The 15,114-nt window shown below is 47.0% G+C and overlaps 1 protein-coding gene across 2 annotated transcripts in view; it reads right to left on the bottom strand.

Moving 5' to 3' along the window:
- Positions 1-1,834: 1,834 nt before the first annotated feature.
- The window catches only part of LOC125685164 (tetraspanin-15-like), a 39,725-nt gene continuing 26,445 nt past the window's right edge, over positions 1,835-15,114 (bottom strand). For both annotated transcript variants that reach the window (XM_048928017.1, XM_048928018.1), the window contains 3 exons: positions 10,728-10,781; positions 9,519-9,635; positions 1,835-2,103 (listed from right to left, as the gene is read on the bottom strand). In XM_048928017.1, the coding sequence (XP_048783974.1) occupies positions 1,846-2,103; positions 9,519-9,635; positions 10,728-10,781 (429 nt within the window). In that variant the 3' untranslated portion in view covers positions 1,835-1,845. The remainder of the gene's footprint in view (positions 2,104-9,518; positions 9,636-10,727; positions 10,782-15,114) is intronic.

Here is a 15,114-nt window from a genome sequence, read left to right as displayed (position 1 = left end):
TTCATAGGCTCTGCCCAGCCAGGAAACGGTACAGAGGCAACAGCAGCAGCTTGTCCAGTAATAAAGAAAGAGAAAAATAACAGAATGAATTTTCCCCAGCTATTACACGAAAATTAGCCCCAAAGAGCAGGCTGGATTTATCAGCTTGTATATATAATGGTTTTATTAAGTGCCTCCCCAGAGACTGGAGGAGGAAGGAAGAAAAAAAGCAAAACCTTTGGGGCTTGTGAGATACCTGGATGAAGACAAACACCTGTTATTCCTTAAATGATCGGAAGCACCTGGAGGTTTTGACCTTCTTCACCTGCAAGAAATCCCACAGTGTTGGTCACATTGCTTTAAAACCACTCAACAACCCCACTGCTGGTTCACAGCTCCATTTTCAGTGCAATCTACAGGAATTACCTGCAAAAAGCCCTTTCCAGGCTTGTGGTGGGGAGGGTTTCTCACTTGGTTAAAGGAAAAAAGTCTCAAGACAGGCAGAAGAGGGAGACAGAGCCCAGCAGTTGTGTGCAGTGCAGTGCAATGGGGGCCCACATTACAGAACTTGGCTCCTGGCTTCTAAGACGCCCTTATTAATAAGAAGCACATCTAATAACTGCAGCCTTTCTTTTGCTGGGGGGCGCAGCAGAAAACAAAACCAAACCACATTTTTAAGAGCAGACTTTTTGTTCTTTCCATTCTTGCTTGTGAAGTGACTTTGCCCACTTGATGGATGCAGCTGCCACCGCTGCCCTAAGGGCGCCCATGGGTTCCTCCTGGGGGAAAACATCTCCAATCGATGCCTCCTCCTCTGCACTCACCGAGCTGTGTTTGACTTTGGGCTGATGGATGGCAAAGCTTTCACCAATGGGTTACAGCTGAACCAGCACAGGGGAGCTCTGCAAGGCTTTCACTCTTGGCTTGTTTTGATACAAATGCAGTCATATTTTTGCAATCCATCTGCCCTGGGCTTTGCTCTGTAAGCGTGATTCCCAGCGTGGCCCATCTATCCCAGTCAGCATATTTAATTCCTATATCCTGAGCAATGCAGAAGGGAATGGCTGCTTTGATCACCAAGATGCTGCAGTAAAAACAATGAACGTTAAAAAGAAAAATCCTTTCCTTGTCTGGTCTTTAGATTTGGTCTGTGAAAGAATCCTGAATTGTTAAGGTTGGATGAGAACAATAAGATCCCCCATTCCAACCCCAACCCATCCCACCATGCCCACCAACTGCATCCCTCAGTGCCACATCTCCATGGTTCCAGAACACCTCCAGGGATGGTGACCCCATCACCTCCCTGCACACCCCGTGCCAGTGCCCAACCAATCTTTTGGAGAAGAAATCTGCCCTCATATCCAACCTGAACCTCCCCTGGCACAACCTGAGACCGTCACCTCTTGTCCTATCTCTGCTAACTTGGAGCAGAAGCCAACCCCCTTCACCACAATCTCCTTTCTGCGGTTGTAGAGAGCCAAAAGGTCTCTCAATCCTTCAGGAGGTCAGGCTAAACAAGGAACGTAAGGATACCCCAACGTGCACTGGTGATGCTGCTTCCCCCCCCAGCAACTCAACCAGCATGCAGCAAGTGCCAGTGACACTGCAAAACAGAACAGCAGTCACATTTATTGTGTAAAAACTTTTAAAAAAGAGATGTACAAATACTTCAAGTCAGCAATGTGGTAAAAGGGCCCTGGGGAGCTCATGTGCCCACACAACGCATTGCACTGCTCCAGCCTCCCAAAGCTACTTTGCAGTTTTCCCCAAAGGGATCTCCTGAACCTGAGGATGCGACATTTTCACATTCAGCATCAGCTGCCTCACTGAGAGTTTTACTCCAACCTTCTTTTTCCACCGCTGCTTTCAGCCCTCCAGCTCCTCACTTTTGGCTGTAACAGACAAGCCTTCCTCCTCTTCTTCCTCCTCTCCCTCCTCCATGGCATTGATGGGGATGTATCCTCCTTCCTTGGGCAAGCACCAGCACCAGCCCGCACCGCTCAGATCCAATGCCCCGAAGCTGAAATCGCGCACCTCCAGCATCCTGAAGTCCACGGTGTCCAGCTGAGAGTAAATCTCATTGAGCTTCTGCCAATACAGCCACGCCATCACCAGGCCGACCACCTGCAAAATGCACACGTCAAAGCCACCACAGGCGTGCAAACCATCCCCAAAGGTCTTTGTGTGCAAGAGGGGCTGTCACCCTCACTCCCCAGCCTGAGCAAGAGATGGGAGAGGACGAGATGCAGTCATGCCAGCTGACAGAGCAGGAGGATCTTTGCTAAATCTGCTGACAGCTCTGTCTGTCTCATGACTTCCCACACTGGCCCTGACCGTGGGCTATGCTGGATATCACTGTGAGCATTGCAAAGCGAGTGGCACAGGTCTGCGTTCTGGCTAAAATTAGGGTAACGCTGCAAGCAAGGTGCCACTTGGGTTATTTCCCTGCTTGGCTCTCAGGGGAAAAAAAAAACCCAACAATTTAGATCTTAAGGAGGGTGAAGACAAGCATTTCCAGCAGCCCAGGGATTCAAGTCCATCACTTGATTTCCCCCGATGCTTCCTTTGGGGTGATACCTGTACCACCCATCCATTGGCATCTCCTGCAGTGCATTGCTTTGGGAGCTGAAAAAATAACATCTTTTGATCACTGAGCTGAGTCCCAGCTGATCCATTAGGGTCTGCAAAGGGGGAGTGTAGGAAAAGACAAACGGGGATGTCATGCAGCTTAAACCAGGGATCAGTGGGACTCCCAAATGGAAAGGAGGCAAACTCCTTTTGGTGAGAACTATTGGTGACAGGTTGGACTGCATGATCTCGTAGGTCTTTTCCAACTTTGGTGATTCTATGATTCCACAGGGGAAAAAGCACATCATAAAAAGTGTTACCTGGTGAGCTGAAAGCAAACCCAGGCCAACACAAACAGCATCAGGTTCATCCATTTGCCTTTCAGGGACAGAGAAATGCTCCACCAGCCCCACCAGCAGTGCCCACTGCACAGAAGACACCTCCATACCACTCAGTCTTGGTTTTCCCTCCCCACATTCTCCTGGAGGTGGATCCAGAGGGGAAACCCACTCAAAGCTGATTGCTCTTTGCTCTGCATGAAATGGGGAAAACCACATCCACTGGGGTGCTTTGCCAGCACAAAGCCCTCCCTTGAGGTCTGCTCCCCACTCTGGGTCTCAGCTTGACTCCATCAATCCTCAAACAGCATCCTGCCTATTTTACACTCCAGCTAATTAGGGCAAATAATAAGCATCTTCACCCCCTTGATAACAGGATGAATCACCAGAATAACAGGCACGGTGCAGGGGCTGCTGTGTGGTTATGGCCAGCAGGGCTCTCTCCAAAATGCAGAAAGAATGAGTGAATGCCATTAGGGTTCTTTGTTTGGGAAACAGGATTGCAGATACTGCAAGAAAAATTGGGCTGCAGGGACCTGTGGGCAGGAGGGATGCAGGAGGCCAAGGCGATGCGCGGTGCTTGGGGGCACCTTTATCTCCCTATGGAAACAAGAGAGAACACAGAGCAACCACTGCAATGCCCACGTGAAAATAAGATTGTTCTCATCCACGTCCAACAGCAGAGCCCCCAAGGACTTCAAAAGTTTTAAAATAATACTCAAATATATGCCATGCTCCAGCATTATTTACTTCTGAGAGGTCACTGGGCAGCTTAACAGCCCACTGCTGTTAGAGTGAAGGGACCAGGAAAGCAAACCTCTTTGAAGGGACACATTTTTAGGCAAGCACATAAAATTTTTCCTCAGTTAACCAAACAGTAATTCAGGAAAAAAGATCCGTGTCTACAATAACTTGAATCCAAATGGATCCCATTCTGCAAAATCAGCCAGGTTTGGGGATGCAGCACTGGAAATTTGCCTCCTGCTTCTCTCCTCCTGATGGGACACAGCATTGGGGTGAAGCAGGGGATTTATTTAACTTCATTAAGGTACCCCACGTCCTCAGCCAGCAGCCTGCATCCCCACGCCTTCGCTCTCTTCTGAGTAATGAACCAAGTGCCATTCCAGCTCAGCTCTAAATATCCTCTTCCACTTAATGAAAATGGAAAAAGCTGTCAGGAATATAGATGAATTCAATATCCCCAGCACCAAGGGCACCATGTTTTCCAGAAGTAAAGAGACTTCTAATGGGAGTGCTGATTTTATTGTGCTGCGCTATGAAGGAAGGCTTTATTGCGGAGTTGCCACAATGGGTGAAGCATCAGATTAAAGAAAAAAAGGAAAGATAAAAAAAAAAGTTGTTCTTCTCTCTGCTTTTTCCCCTTGCAATGACTTCATGCAACTGCTGGCGGGTCACTGGAAGCAGTGATTTGCCTGTTCTTTCTGGCTGGTGTTCAGCAAGGGACAGAAAGCGCTGCTGCTGCCTCACGAGGTCCCTACTTCTCTGCTGTTTCCTATCTGTCTGTCTTCTCCCAGCTGCAAATGAGCAGCTTTGAGCTGATAAAGCAGCATCTTACTGCAGCCAATGCCCTTTTTCTCCATCTTTCAGCATCGCTCTGGGTCTCACCCAGAAAGCTGCAGCTGAACTCTGCCCAAAGCACCCAATCTGGGCAAAGCAACCTCTTCATTTTCCTTTTCAACCAGCAAGAAGGAACTAGAGAGGGGGACCTCTGCGATCAGCAAGGGCCATCTGTAAGCTCTCCCATCCAACCTGAGCAGCTAAAGGAAATTCAGGGCTACCAGAGGGAAAAAAATGAAGCTCTCCAAAGCACAGATTGTCAGAAATTTTGCCCTTGTTCCTGACCATGAGCCACCTGGGAGGATGGAGAGGTAGGCAGCCTGGTATTTTTGTTATTTAACTCAAAGACCCGATGATCACTGCTCAGTTAAACCCAGAAGGTTCCCATGAACGTCTGCAATTCCGTGCTACTGGCTTTCTCTGGAACACCTGTGAGTTTTCTCTATGCAAAACAGCAAAAGCTCAAAAAGCAAATTAAAAACACGTTTTGATCCTGAGCCTATAATTATTTCTAGCTAACTTAGATTAGTGACACTAATTATAACTGGGCACCGTATTATGTTTTAACTATGGGTGTCTGCCTGTCCAGCTGAGCAGCAGCAGCAGGACAACATCTGCTGATGTTTCCAAACCATTGCTGCAGAAAATAAACTGTTATCGAACCTGAGACAGCAAATGTGTCACCTCGTCCACCACTGTTACTCCAAGGCACGAAGAAATGCCTTAAGAGGTACCCAGGAAAGGTGGGAAGAGATGGTTTGGTAAGGGCAGCTCTGGGCATGGAGGAAATAATCCACTGGCCCAACAGGGGTCTTCTGCAAGCAAAATTTTCTGCAGGAAAACGCTTTTTCCTCCCAGCTATGGAGGTCCTCTCCCATTTGGGCAACAGTAAAGCAGGATGGATGATGCTAACAAGAAGAGCTAAATCATTTTGAGCTTTCCCAGAGTTAATCAAGTAAAAGTATTTATGTTTTATTGTCTCTCCCTTCCACAAATTGGTATTTAAAGGCAGGGTTCTCACAGAGGTCACAGAATGTAGATGGAAAAATTATTTTTACTCCTTGTTCCTATTCCATTCAGCGTGCATGAGCTGCCTGGGAATATAATGCCTGCCAGTCCCTGGAGCAACTTAGGTATTAAAAAGGAAACAAAACAGAAATTAATCTTGGGAGAGAGGGGAGGGGAGGAGAAAAAAGGGGAGGGGAAGGGGAAGGGGAAGGGGAAGGGGAAGGGGAAGGGGAAGGGGAAGGGGAAGGGGAAGGGGAAGGGGAAGGGGAAGGGGAAGGGGAAGGGGAAGGGGAAAGGGAAGGGAAGGGAAGGGAAGGGAAGGGAAGGGAAGGGAAGGGAAGGGAAGGGAAGGGAAGGGAAGGGAAGGGAAGGGAAGGGAAGGGAAGGGAAGGGAAGGGAAGGGAAGGGAAGGGAAGGGAAGGGAAGGGAAGGGAAGGGAAGGGAAGGGAAGGGAAGGGAAGGGAAGGGAAGGGAAGGGAAGGGAAGGGAAGGGAAAAAAAATGAGGAAAGGGGAAAGAAAGGGGCAAGGCAAGGCAAGGCAAAGCAAAAGCCCACTGAGAAAGAAGCTCCTTTAGGCAAGAAAATGTTTAAGATGACTGTCACCAAGAGAGGCAGGCGCCAACCTGCAAGATGCACAAAATAGTTCATCTTCAGGACTCACACTCTTGGAATCATAGAGTCATTTAGGTTGGAAAAGACCTCAGAGAACACTGAGCCCAACCATCAGCCTGGCACAGTCCCATCCCTACGCTGTTAATGCCATGTCCACGCATCTCTTAAACACCTCCAGAGACACAGACTGTAGCCCTTCCATATCTGCCTCCATGCTGAAGCAACACAGCAGAATTCCCTTCCACTCTGCAGCTGCTCCCAGCTAAGAGCTTTGGAGATTGATGAAATATCAAAGTGAAACACAGATAGAAACAATTTACTGCAAGTCTGCTGCACTACAGAGTCAGTAGATATTAACCCTTGGAGATGACCCATCAGAGATTTCATGTTTAATTGGCCTTGTGTTATCTTCCCCTTCTTTAGAATGGAGAAAGAAAAAAAGAAAGGGTTGAAGAGCTTTTTTTCACCCCCTTATTTCTTCCTTATTACAGAGGCTATTTCTCCATCTTGCTAAGAAGGATTAAACGCCATCGGAAAACATCTTTGGCAAGGAGCAGTGAACAGGAAAGTTGAAGAGTTTTTCCTTGGGTTAATATAGGAGCTGCTGTGAGACCATCCAGGCATGCAAAGGGGAAAGAGCATGCTGCAGATTCCCTGTGCAGATGCTGGGAAACTGGGGAGGTAGAAGCTATAAAAACAAACTCAGGTGTTTCACTGCTTACTGCTGCAAAACCTGGAGCTGCTTCACAGTGAAACACAAATAGCACAAGGACACAGTGGGAATTTGCCACTGACTGCAGCTTGGCTGAGGATGGGAAAGAGAGAGGATTGTTACAAGAGAATGAAACAGGAAGAGAGGAATAAAGGTATTCTGCAAAGGCAGAAAAACAACTGAGTGGATGCATTTATGCTTTGCTCCAAACAAAGCAAGACAAATGGAAACAATCAAATCCTCACCCCCTAAACAGTATTTCTCCCAACCCCCCTCCCCTCTCCCAGTTTCCTGATGGCTTGCTTAGAAAAGATGAAGACATCGATGATTTAGGAGTGAGCATAAAACCACAGACTCCTTGTGCCCTGCAATGGCCTGGAGGGCAGCTGGTGACATTCCCAGGGAACGTCTTCCCTGCCTCAATCAGTTCAGCACCTGATGGAGCACATCAGATTTACATTTCCCAAATCCAAAAAGAGACAATCAGATTTGTGAGAAAGCAAAGCCCAGCTTTGTGCTGTCGGGCCTCTCGTGCATATATTTAGGGGGAAAAAAACAGAGAAAATCAAAATGTGGTGGTTTCCAACATCTGAATAAGATGGAAAGCCAGTGCTGAGAGCAGTAATTGCCCAGGGATATCCTTCCCAAGGGCAATCTATGGCAGTTCAAATTCTTCTTGGGTACTTCCTTCTGCAGAAGAAGGGCTTAAGAACGTCGCTCATCCCAAATCCAAGCACAAATCTTGGGCACTTTGGTGATGGATATCAGCCAAGCTCAAAACCCCATCTTTCAGCAGCCCTTGAGCTGCTCGACATCACAACTGAGGTTAAAGTTTGATCCTAAGGGAGGCCACAGCTTTTGGACAATTGGCCAAAACCCAAAACTGTACTCAGGATGTGGATTTGGGTCCCAACCTTCTCAATGGCTTGCTGCAAGCTTTCCATTAAGGTGGTTTGCGGCCCTTTTTGAGACTAGAATAAGTGTATAGTGAAACACAACAAATGCCCAATGGCCAGAGACAAGACGTGTTAACAGGTTTACCCAAAGCTCAAGGCACCATCACCCTTCCATGTCAACAGAGCTCTCCTCAGACTGGCAATTCAAGGACAATATTCTCATCCTGGCTTTCCATTGGCAGTTGCCAGGGTTGAAGCTGTTTCTGAGCTGACAGCTCCTGGCAATGCAGACGGCCATTTCTAACTTAATTCCCTCCAAAACTTGACAGCATCAAATCCAATTTATATTTAAAACCTAGAAGTCGCAGCAGATGGGAAGAAAAGTTCTTTATCTGAAGAGCATTTAAGGGGATGCCAGAAAAATCACAACGCTCGCTCGAAAGCACTTGATATTCATCAAGGCTCAGCAATCCTTACTGCCATCACTGGTTTGTCTCCCTGTCCTTCCTAATTAAGAGCAGCACGTTGGTAGGTTAATGGATAACGCAACAGGCAGCTCCTGTAATGGGCTCTTGACATCCTGCAAGGCAGATGGAAGCGGTCGCCTCTTTCATGGTGCTTTCTCACCCCATTCCTGTGCCTGTTGTGTTTCCTGCTGGTAGCACAGCAGAGGTTCCATTCTCATCTGCACACTGCAGAGATGGCACTCGATAAATGTGAAGCATTGCAGCTGGGACTGGGCAAACTGCTTCCCCACCTCAGTTATTTCATTTGGATCAAGAATGGGTCTGAATGGATCAAGGAGTTCAAGAAACATTTAGATGCTGCACTAAGGGACGTGGTCCAGTGGGGAAATATTGGTGGTAGGTGGGTGGTTGGACTGAATGATCTCGTAGGTCTTTTCCAACCTTGGTGATTCGGTGATTCTGTGATCATCTGAGACATCCAGGACAGTCAGTCCTTTGAAGTAACTCAGTGTGGCACATATTTCCCAAATAGCTTCTACTTTACTGAGCCACTATTCTATACATCACTGCAAGTGGAAGCCCAGGAAAAATACATAATCATTTCACCCTCAGTTAGATAAAACCCCATATCCAGAAAGCACCAACCACCAAGTACCTTCAGTGGAAAACCCAACTTGTACCCAAGGAGTTAAAGAGAAAGCTTTCATATGTGAGCCTTGAAGGAAGTTAACATTACTACTACTACTACTACTAATAAAAGACTTAATCAACACCAAATTACTACAGTTCTGTTGAAGATTACTGTGGAAAGAGCTAAGAGATATTCACATCTTTGCAAGCACAGTGCCAACAGTTCTCCATAGGAGAAATCCCCACTGCAACTAAAGATTTCTCTCCATACCCAGCATTTGTGATGGAGAGCTTAATTACCTGTGCTGGAAAGCTGCCTGGATTCTCAAGCATTGGTAATGGCCAATGATTTAAACACAGATTTCATGATGCATGGAAATAGCTGCTGAATTTATGATTATGGTTTATTTTGGTTGATATTTACGCACTGTTTGAAGAGAGATGTAGAAACAAATGCAACATGATTTCTGGGTATCATATACACGTCTTGCTTTCAGGTGCTATTACTTGAACATTAATTAAATGTGGGAGTGTGCTATGAGACAGCCAGCACCACAGCAGTAAATTAGTAATTTTGCTAAGGTTGCTCTAGAAAGTGCTGTGACATTCCCACTTTAGACACACATCTCAGATACAAATGCAGCAGGGGGAACTACCTAAAAACAAATTATCTTCCTCCCCCAGAACAGAGAAAGAAGCCAAGAGGGTGCTGACCTGACCCACAACCTACCTGGGGAAGCAGCAGGGAGCAAACAATGCTCAAAGTGGACTCAAAGTTATCTTTCAGCCACAGCCCCACAGCGTGGATGCAGCCTCGCACGTGGATGACATCGAGCAGCTCCAGGCGCTGGAGGAAGGTCGAAAAGAAGCACCAAAGTCAGAATTGAGGTTGTGGGTTTGGATGGGTTCGTTCTGTTCTGCAAAGGAGCGCCATGGCAAGTGTTTGGGAATCCCTTTCTTAGATTGGACTTCTTTTCCCTGGGTTTTCTTGCCAAAAACCAGCCCCTTTACAGTCACAGTCCACACTGCATCTCTCTGCTGTGACACAGTCCTACAGCCACCCCTGGGGGCCTCACAATCAGTTCTACACAGTAGAAGAAAGTAGTAGTACAAGAAAGTACAAAAAGTTCCAGTACAAGAAAGACATTGAGATTTTGGAAAGGGTCCAGAGGAGGGCGACTAAGATGATCAGGGGGCTGGAGCACCTCCCCTATGAGGACAGGCTGAGGGAGTTGGGCTTGTTCAGCCTGGAGAAGAGAAGGCTGCGGGGTGACCTCATTGCAGCCTATCAATACCTGAAGGGAACCTACAGCCAGGAGGGGAGTAAACTCTTCAAAAGGGCTGACAACAGCAGGACTAGGGGAAATGGATCCAAGTTGAAGGAGGGAAGATTGAGGTTGGATGTTAGGGGGAAGTTCTTTACTAGGAGAGTGGTTAGGCCCTGGAACGGGCTGCCCAGGGAGGTTGTGGATGCCCCGTCCTTGGACGTGTTTAAGGCCAGGTTGGACGGGGTCCTGGGCAACCTGATCTGAATGTGGATGTTTGGTGGCCCTGCCAGGCAGGGGGGTTGGAACTACATGATCCTTGAGGTCCCTTCCAACCCGGGTGATTCTGTGATTCTGTGATACACCAAAACCAAAACTCAGGGTCAGCATTTGCCAGGACTGACCAAAGAGAGCTCATTTCTCCCCAGAAGGCCCCTCCAAAGCCTGCACACAGCGCCCAAACGTGCTGCGTGCTCACACCCTTGGAGCCCATGCAGGACCTTGGGAAGCCAATCAATATAAATAGAAATAAATTTATATACAGCCACAGCAACAGCTGTCCCCATTGGGAAGAGCCTTCCACTGTGAGGCAGAGCTTCAGGTCATGTTAGGGGTGCTTTGGGAAGGGCTTCACAAGGGTTTCTTGTACAGAAGAAGGAAAAAGCAAAGATTACCTCTTTCTCGAGTGTCCTGTAGCCACACAGGGTGTTAATGACTTCTCCAGGGACCTGCAAACAGAGATGGAAACTTGGGCCGGAGGAAACCAAAGGCAACAGATAGGAAATAAGCAAATGATTTTCTTGAACTACTTTCCCCTTTGGTTTCTGCCATTTCAGAGGACGCTCCTCATCTCCTGTCCAGTGATTTGAGCTGGGACACCTCCATGTTACATGAGCACTGAACAAAGCAGCTCTGTAAGACGTTCCCTTCATTTTCCCCTTGCTTAATTCAAACCTCCTTTTCTCACATTTTTAGCTGCGCCTCTCCTTCATAACAAAGGGAATTTCACCAGGATTAAACATATTTGGTTTTCCAGAAACCAAAAAGGAATTTCCCCAAAGCCTCCCAGCACTTCAGGGAGAAACTTTGGGATTTTAGATTCTCTGTGCTTCGATCACTGTTGGCCAATGAATGCATTTCAAGAGCTGCAACTAATGAGAGGAATCCCAGCCAAACTCTGCTGTTCTGGAGCTCTATAAAATGAAATCAGTCCAAATTCTTCTGCTTCCATCAGGATGGAAGGGGTACATTTTTAATGGAATACAACATTTTCTAGCATCGGTTCAAAACCAATTCTTACTCATCCATGAAAAGCCACGTTGAGGGGGTGTAGCTCCAGCACATCCTGAGCCAGTCAAATTACTTCATATCTCTCAGGACTGATCTTCTGATGTTGGCTTTTCATCTGTTTTTGGCTTATTTCATTAGGAAAACAGCATCTTCCATAATGCTGTGAGATTCTAAAGGGGCCTTGCATCCATAAGAACAAGCTGAAATGATCACACTTTCAGAAAGATGGCTTTGGCAACCAGCAAAAGCTCCTGGACAACAAAACAAAAACTTCAGGTGCTTTTGGAGGCACAGAGATGAAAAAGAAATGTGCACATTTAGGGGTAAATTATGCTTTCCTGCAAGACAGGGTATAAAAGAAATGTGCACTTTTTGGTCCCAGCCATAAAGCTGCAGCTTGTTCCTTCTGCAATTGGCAGGGAAATCATCCCAGTGATACTCTACCAAGACTATCTACATTGCTCACAAAATCCCTTCTCTCATCACTTGCTCTACTTACAGATGAAGGAGACCAATCAGTCCTTGTGCCTACTAAAGGGAATGCAGAGATTGGCAGCAAAGCACCTGCTGGTGTTTCTGGGATGAGGTCCCACCCTGGGTTTGGCCCATGAAATGGAGAATAGGGGTATGGAGAACTTGCAGTTCTCTCACTGCCATTGCCAGCAGCGATACAAAGGAACACGTGCATGATGGAGGATCCATCCATTTCATTTGCATTATAAACAGAGAAATTCACAAAAACCCAACAACCCCAAACCATCGTTCTTGGCAGCTTTCAGCTGGCCTTGCTGCTCACATGTGGACGTCACAGGATCCTTACTGGTGACACAATTGCTTTCTGTAGGGCTCCTCCATTTGAACATCTGGCTGCAGAACAAATTGCCACTTTTCTTCCTTCTTGCATCAAATACTGAAGGGTTTCTCAGTCACCCCCAGTCCTGCCCATCTGTTCCCTCAAGAACTTGCATTGGGGTCAAATGCAGAAAGGAGAAAAGCAATGTTTCAGTTTCGATCAATCTTTTGCCAAGATGGAAGCAAAGGTCAGAGCTGAATGGATATTCCTGATACAAAAAGAGGTGACAGCCCTTATTGTACCTGAATTAATTTTGATGCATCCAGAGGCCCAAAACAGCAGCAAACCCAGACATTTTAAGGCATCCAATGGCAAAAGGCTGTGATCCCTGCATGCTTTTCATAACTGACTGCTTTTCCCCCCAGACTTGTGCCCGATGTCAGCAGTGACAATTTGAAAGGATTGTGCTTGGCAGAGGCACAGCTACCCACACTTTCCCCACAAGAAGAATAAATGCATAGGAAAATCATTGAGAAAAGTACTCAGAGATGAGGATCCCATCTCAGCCCCCTCAGTAGGTGCATATTTGCTCATTCCTTACTCCTGGGTAGACCTTGGAGATGAGGCTCTTCAAAATAGCAAGAGAAATTTTGGAGGATGTCTGTTCTCATTAATACAACTCAGCCTGCCCTGGGAGATGCCCAAGGAGATGGAATGCAATGCTTTGGAGGGATCTATAATAGGAAAAGTCCCCCCTCGGAAAATGGGATGGCTTTAGGTCTGCATTCAATGACAGGCTGACGACACATTGCAAATGACCTCCAAATCCATGTTTCAGGCTCTTTCCTCCAGACAAGCTCACAAAGCAGCCACTCAAACAAATGAGCAGTGTACCACGTCCAACAAAAGCTCCCAACCTGCACCTGACACTCAGAAGGGGCACAGAAGGAACATCTGCAGCCTGGGATATTGCTGTCTCGTGTTGCCCTGGTTTGTAGAACTGAATTGAGAAGCCTGAGAGCAGAAGGACTGATGAAAAACTGTTTGTTTTGCCGGCATTCACTTCAAACAGGCACAGACAAATTCACACAGGGCCAAGGTAAGATCTTCTTTTCAGCCTTTAAATGCAGTATTTTGGTGGATAGGGATTTGAGCAGGGTTTTTGCATCACTCAGCCCAACCAGCTGTGTCCAACCCATGGTGCTTCTCCCACCTCCTCAACCTGCAGGCATAACTCCCATGACAACTCTGCCATTTCAACATATATCTACATACAGAGCCCTGCTGGAGCTTACACAAGATGCAGTTATGGGGTGTCTCACTTCCCATAAAACATCTCCACCTGTCAGAGACACTCTCACAAGCTTTAATTGTTGAAGTTAGCATACAGGATTTGCCATGGGCTTTCCTTCCCAGGGGCTGGCACATCCTCCAGATCCGGCTCGTTCAAGTGGGAAGCCAAAAAGTTACCTATTGAATCAACTTTTTACAAGGGTAGACAGCGATAGGACAAGAGGGAGAGTTAAAACCCTTTTGCTTTAGGAGAGTTAAAACCATGTTCTACCCAGAGCAGATTCCTGTCCATGAAGGAAGAAGCCTGGAATACAGAAATGAGGAATTTAAACAAGGGGGCTGTATGTGAAGCAATAGGGAGTGACTCTGTGGGACCATAGCCTGATTTCATTGAGAACTTCTTATGGTGACGCTGACTTCCTCATTGCAGCCTATCAATACCTGAAGGGAACCTACACCCAGGAGGGGAGTAAACTCTTCCAAAGGGCTGACAACAGCAGGACGAGGGGAAATGGATCCAAGTTGAAGGAGGGAAGATTTAGGTTGGATGTTAGGGGGAAGTTCTTTACAAGAGAGTGGTTAGGCCCTGGAACGGGCTGCCCAGGGAGGTTGTGGATGCCCCGTCCTTGGACGTGTTTAAGGCCAGGTTGGACGGGGTCCTGGGCAACCTGATCTGAATGTGGATGTTTGGTGGCCCTGCTGGGCAGGGGGGTTGGAACTACATGATCCTTGGGGTCCCTTCCAACCCGGGTGATTCTGTGATTCTGTGTGATTCTGTGAAGAGGGAATGGCTTTAAGCTCAAGGAGGGAACGTTTAGACTGGATATCAGTGGGAAGTTCTTCACACAGAGAGAGGTGAGGGGCTGGAACAGCTGCCCAGAGAGGCTGTGATGCCCCGTCCATCCCTGCAGGTGTTGGAGGCCAGGTTGGATGGAGCCCTGAGCAGCCTGGGCTGGTAGCAGATCTGGAGGTTGGTGGCCCTGCGTGTGGCAGCGGGTTGGAAATTGAAGATCCTCGAGGTCCCTTCCAGCCCAAGCCATTCTATGATTCTATTACTTATCCCACTACATTCAATATCTGTGTTTTCTTCCATCTCTGAAACAGTTTGCCAGCTGAAGGAGTTTTGCTTCCCAAGTTGTCAAAAACCCACAGGGAGTGTAAAAATACTGAAAAATGCACTTGACTTTCTCCAACACATCCTCACTAGAAATAAAAGAAAGGACAGGACATGAATTTCTAATTCCATCTTCAGGAGCTGACAGAGATCCTTAATCAACGCCCTGATTAGAGAAAATAATTATTTTTGCAGCTGATTTGCATGCCAGCCTTCCACTGATAACAACATCTATTAAATTTTCCCCTTCTTTCCATTAAAAAATAAATAAAAAGGCCAACAGCAATGCTAGATTTAAGATACATGCAGGTATACAAGCGAGTTCTGCACGAGTTCAGAGCTGGCTGGTGTTCATCCCTCCATCAGTATTGCAGTCATCCAAAGCAAAGTGCTGGGGGCCCAGGGGTCCATCGCCAGTGTTAAAGAGAGTAAATTATTCTCAGCAATACTGGCAGCATTTTTAGCCACAGCAGCTGAGGATATTCGCACTTTTTCTTGCCCAGCTCCTGGCTTTTTTCCTGAACTCTTCTCATGTTTCCTCTTACAGCAAAACTCACAAAACCTCTTTGTT

The sequence above is a fragment of the Lagopus muta genome, chromosome 27 (assembly GCF_023343835.1).
Source record: "Lagopus muta isolate bLagMut1 chromosome 27, bLagMut1 primary, whole genome shotgun sequence".
NCBI classification, from domain to species: domain Eukaryota; kingdom Metazoa; phylum Chordata; class Aves; order Galliformes; family Phasianidae; genus Lagopus; species Lagopus muta.
This window is presented reverse-complemented; position numbering and strand designations above follow the sequence as displayed.